Source organism: Numenius arquata, unplaced genomic scaffold (genome assembly GCF_964106895.1).
Source record: "Numenius arquata unplaced genomic scaffold, bNumArq3.hap1.1 HAP1_SCAFFOLD_429, whole genome shotgun sequence".
Classification (NCBI taxonomy): Eukaryota; Metazoa; Chordata; class Aves; order Charadriiformes; family Scolopacidae; genus Numenius; species Numenius arquata.
In genome coordinates this window covers 5,814-11,459 of record NW_027415565.1, presented here as the reverse complement: position 1 = coordinate 11,459, position 5,646 = coordinate 5,814, and the positions used below count along the sequence as shown (strand labels likewise).

Below are 5,646 nucleotides of genomic sequence, written 5' to 3'. Positions count from 1 at the left end.
CAGTGTGTGGCTGCTTCTGTCATCCTGGAAAGGCTGGGACAGTCAGGAAGGTTCCCGACCATCCCCAGCTGGTTCCTAGGACATGCCTGCAACAGGCCCTGACCAGAGGAGGGGAGAGAGGTGTGAGGGTGTAACCCACATGAACCATCCATTGGAAATCTCCTCTTTCTCCTTGACAGTGCAGTAACAGTAGACCTTCCTAAGTGGCTGATCTTCACGTGTGATCTTCATGCTCTACACAATATCACTACAGGGTGAGGTGATTCCCATTCTGGGAACCCACAGTGAGAGAGACGCCCTCGTGATGTCCCTTGGAAAGTATTCACATATTAGGCCAAACACCTTTCCTTATCTCCTCAAGCAAAGGAAGCCTTGACACTTCAACAGTTCCCACATGTAAGACCACCAAGGTGGTTATTATCAAGTTAAAAACAAACATTATCAACATTGTTTTTTCAACCCGGATATTTCCAAAGATCTCTTCCCCTGCTACTGCACAAGTGTTCTCAGTGGCAAGCACTTCTGAAGAGCCAGCTGGTAGCCAGAGCTTCCAAAGGAACTAGAAGTGTCTTTTGCCTCTATCACCAAGGGAGCATGAGCTCTGGGTGAGGCCAGGGCTTTCCTCATCATTTTCCTGATGGCCTCCCTGACCTCCCTGTTCCGCAGGCTGTAGATGAGGGGGTTGACCAGGGGAGTGAGGATGGTGTAGAAAAAGGAGAACACTTTGTGAAGCTGCCTCAGAGGGGCTCTTCTAGGCAGTGTGTAGACAACAAAAAGGGTGCCATAGAAAATGGTGACAAGAGTGAGGTGAGAGGAGCAAGTGGAGAAGGCCTTTTGTCTGCCTGTGCTGGATGGGATCCTCAGGATGGCAGCTATGATGCACACGTAGGAGGCCAGCATGAAAAGGAAGGGAAAAACTACATCCAAGATACCAAATATGAAAGAAACCATTGTGACTGCTCTGGTGTCACTGCAGGCAAGCTCCAGCAATGGGGTAAAGTCACAGAAGAAGTGGTCAATGGCCTTGGGGCCACAGAACTGCAACTGGGATAAGAAGACCGTGACTACCACCAGCAGCAGGGAACCCAACAGCCAAGAGGCAGCTGCCAGATGTATGGAGACCTTCCAGGTCATGAGGCTTGCATAGAGCAAGGGCTGGCATATGGCCAGGTACCGGTCACAGGACATGGCCGCCAGCAGGTAACACTCAGTAGTCACAAAGGAACCAAAGGAGTAGAACTGAGCCATGCAGCCGTGCGCAGAGATGGTGCTGTCCCCTGTCAAGAAGCTGACCAGCAACCGAAGCAGGATGGTGGAGCTGTAGCAGGTCTCCAAGGAGGAGAGGTTGCCCAGGAAGAAGTACATGGGGGTGTGCAGCTGCTGGTCGGCCACCACCAGCACAACGATGAGGATGTTCCCAACCATGGTGACTGAGTAGATCATAAGCAAGAGGAGAAAGAGCAGGTTCTGGTGGGTGGGGACATCACTTATTCCCAGCAGCACAAAATCCATGGATGATGTCCTGTTGTCCCTTTCCCCTTCCTCCATGTTGTTTTTCTTTCATTTCCTCAGTTTCCACAAAGAGGAACTATGAGAATGAAACACATTTCAGTGTTGAACTTCAACATTGTTTTGTGTAGGGCATTGCTCTCTTCACATTAGCTTTCTGCTTTTCATTGCTCATAAAAGCAGGAAAATAATATTCTTCCTTCAAAGCAAGGGCAGGTCAGGAATTACAGCCTCAAAAGAACAGGGAACTGTGCTCTGGGACCGCCAGAAAGCATGCTGGAAAATCACACTGTAGGTCAAGATGTAGCATAAAAAGTGACAAGGAAGCAATGAAAAAATAAATAGCTAGTCAACCAAGCCACAGCCATGTGGGAGAGGTTGTTCAGGGAGGAAGGATGGGAGAGAAAAAGGAGACAGCTCCAGACCTTCTTCAGCGGTGACATGAGGAAAGGACACACTGAATTCCAGGGAATTCCATTTAAAGAAAGGGTGGTCAAACACTGGAAACAGGTTGCCCAGAGAGCTTACGGGGGCTCCATCCTTGTGGACGTTCAAAACTGGACCAGACATGGTCCTGAGCCACCTGCTCCAGCTGAGCCTGCTGTCAAGAGGGGAGGCTTGGACAGGATGACATCCTGAGGTGGTTTCCAAGCCCAGCTACTCTGTCATTCTGTGAATGAAAGCTGCTGGGCAGAGCCATTTGCTTCCCATGGCACAGCCGACTGCGTTCTGGGGCTCCGTGAGAGAGCGGGACACTGAGGGGGGCGTCCCCAGGGTGCCTGGGGGAGAGGAGGGACAGGATGAGGGCCAGGGGCATGGGCAATGCCAGGGACATGCCTCAGCGCAGGGTTGGAGAAAGCTCATGCCCGAGAAGCACAGCTCTCTCTAACAGCAGTGCCCTCCAAGTGTCTCACACCCACCTCTTGGACTGGAATCCATGTCTTCCAGTGGTGATAATCACAGGGAGAGTTTGCCAAAAGCTATAAAATTGATTGATGCCCCCAGCCCTCTCCACTGCATGGGAGCGAGATGGCTGAGAGCTGGAGGACATAATCATGATGTCAACACACAGCAGCAAAACAGAGAAAGAAAACAAGCGGGAGATGAAATAGCCCTGTGAAGGATGAAGGGACGGGCACGGGCAATGTGGCCCCACACAGCCTGCCCGAAGGCTCCCCCCACCCAGCCAAGGTGGGAGAGTGTCCCGGGGCAGTCCCTGGGATCTCACTGTGCGGTGCCAGGGGCTCGGGGGGGTCTGGGAGAAGGGAGGAGCTGGGCTGGGACGACAGGCAGGAAAGGACAAGGGTGAGACTCGGGACTCTATGCTCTCATCTCTTCTGCTCAAAGACCCAGCAGCCTGACTAATAACACTCAGCCTTCCCTCACTCGCAGCACATCAGGCCCAGCCCTGCAGTCCTCCTCATGGATCAGAGACATCTGCTCTGATGGATCATGGCAATGAAGTCCCAGCTTAGGGTCTCGCCTTCTGCCTCTTCCCTACCATGTCCTTCACTTCTTGGACCTCGCTGCAAGCCCTGAACCAGGGCTCGTTCCTTGCTCTGCCCTTGCCCTCTTCTCCCAGCACATCCAAAGGTGAGTCTCCAGCAGCACCTGAAGACTCCCTGCTCTCGGAAGTCTCCCAGGGTTTATAGCAGGAAGGAGACTCTGAAGGTTCCTGCTGCAGCGTGTCCCTCCAGAGGATTTGCAGAGAGTAAAAACAACAGCCTTGACTCCCTGGTGGGATGGAAGCTCTGAGGTGGTGGAGACTGCGTCAGCAGCTCCAGGCAGTGCTGACCCCCCAGAAACATGATGTAAACTGAACCAGGGACATCTCTGAATTGTGTGAGCAGGACAAGAAAATCCCCCGAAATCTCATGCCCCTCAGCTCCCTTCAGATGACTCACAGCATCAGAAAGCCTCAGACCTGCTGAGGCAGAGGGGCCTGCCTTGTTGGGAGCTGAAGGCAGCAGAGCAGTGGCTATGTCCTTCCAGGTAGGATTCCTCTCTCCAGCATGGGAGGGGCATAGGACCCCTTACTCCTTGGCTAGCCAAGGGGAGCGAGTGGCCATCACTCCTTCCAGTCCTGTTGGGCTTCCACTTTGGGAGAACCATCTCCTCAGCCTCTGCCCTGGCTGGGAAGGCAGGAGCAGGAGGTCCAGAGGCTACTCGGTGCTTGGTGCAGACCCTCCCTGGGCCACATTGCCATGTCGGGAGCAGCCAACATTGTCTTCTTGTCTTGGTCACAAGCGCAGGACTGGGATGATCTGGCACTTTCTTATCTTGGTTGCAGGGGCAGTGAGTTTGGACAATCGGGGGCTTTCTTGTCCCAGTCACAAGTCCAGTGAGTCGGGCACTCTCTGACCGTACCTGGAACTCCTGTTACTGGGGAATTGTCCCCGGAACTCCTGCTGCCTGGGTCGTAGCCCACTCGGGAAGGCACCACAATTATCTGACAATAGTGATGAAAGTTTTGTCTCTCAGAGCCTGTGAGTGAGACCCTTTGTGCTCTCCTGGATGGCAGTGGGTTGTGACCAGCATCTCCCCTGAGCTGGGACACCTCTCAGGCGCAGGCTCCTTGAGGTTTAATGACCGCCTGCCGACAGAGCCGACAAAGGGCCAGAGGGAAGTCAAACTTCTCCAGGCTCAATTATCGCCTGCTGAGGAATGCCGATGCATGGGGAGTGTTTAAACTCAAGAAGGGTGGAATCTGAACTACAGGCCAACCTCTTCCATCCATCTCTGTGGAGGGAACTGTAATGACTCAGGAGATGAGTGGTTTTCACAAGGCCCTCAGATATTCAGGCAAGGAAATCAGCTTTTGGACACAGCTCTGAGGAACAGCTCAGGCACGGTGGGAAGTTCCCTGCTCTGCCCATCTGATAGCAGTAGGTGCAACAGAATTTTTGGATCCTCCTTGCAAACTTTGGCTTGCCCATCTCGGCCATCGAGATAAAGTAGATCATCGATATAGAGTAGACCATCTCGGGTAGAGTGAAGCTACCTCCAACTACAGCCCATTACAGGTTTGCGACCTTCTCTGGGAAATTTCAGTCAACCCAAGATACTTCTGGTGGCAACGTTTTGACCTTCCCACACCACTTCAGGCTTCAGAGTTCCAGCCCACAGCGTCTAACAAACACCTGAACAGCAAGATGTCTCCGTTTCCAGACATCTCCTCTGCAACAGGATGACCCTGTTCCATTATCACATGTCTTCTTGGGTCACATCTACAAACCCCTGTGCATGGAATTTGAGGGATTCTAGAGCATTTAGGGGACAGCAGGCAGCATGAAGTTCAACCGGGCCAAATGCAAGCTCCTGCACACGGGACATGGAAATTCCAGGCGCAAATACAGGATGGGTGGAGAATGGATGGAGAGCAGCCCTGAGGAGAAGGACTGGGGGATGTTGGTGGACAAGAAGCCCAACATGAGCCGGCAGCATGTGCTGGCAGCCCAGAGAGCCCCCCGCATCCTGGGCTGCATCAAAAGAAGTGTGGCCAGGAGGACGAGGGAGGTGATTCTGCCCCTCTGCTCCGCTTCAGCAGAGAGATGTTCTAGGCCCCTCATCAACTTCGTAGCCCTTTGCTGTACTTTCTCCAGCAGTTCCCTGTCCTTCTGGAAATGGAGGACCCAGAACTGGACCCAGTGCTCCAGATGGGGCCTCACCAGTGCACAGGGGCAGGATGACCTCCCTCCACTTTCTGGTCATGCTCTTCTTGATGCACCCCAGGATGCCATTGGCCTTCTCAGCCACAAGGGCCCATTTCTGTCTCATGGTCATCCTGTTGTCCACCAGGACTCCCAGGTCTTTCTCCTCAGAGCTGTTCTCCAGCAGGTCAGCCCCAACCTGTACTCGTGCAGGGGGTTATTCCTCCCCACGTGCAGCACACTACACTTGCCTTTGATGAAGTTCATCAGATTCCTCTCTGCCCAACTCTCCAGCCCGTCCAGGTCTCACTAAATGGTGGCCCAGCCTTCTGGACTGTCAGCCACCCCTCCCAGTTTTGTGTCATCAGATAACTTGCTGAGGGTACACTCTGTCCCCTCATCCTGGTCATGGAAGAATATATTGAACATGACCAGACCCAGTACTGACCCCTGGGGAACACCACTAATTGCAGGCCTCCGACTGGAC

General features: G+C 53.3%; 1 protein-coding gene across 1 annotated transcript; it reads right to left on the bottom strand.

Moving 5' to 3' along the window:
• Nucleotides 1–489: 489 nt before the first annotated feature.
• Nucleotides 490–1,548, bottom strand: LOC141478797 (olfactory receptor 5AP2-like). Its single transcript, XM_074167773.1, has one exon. It carries the CDS (start codon nucleotides 1,546–1,548, stop codon nucleotides 490–492), a length of 1,059 nt encoding a protein of 352 aa, XP_074023874.1.
• Between the last annotated feature and the right edge of the window lie 4,098 nt (nucleotides 1,549–5,646).

Coding starts and splice junctions, on each gene's coding strand:
- LOC141478797 (XM_074167773.1), bottom strand. CDS start 1,548: ATGGAGGAAGGGGAAAGGGACAACAGGACATCATCCATGGATTTTGTG.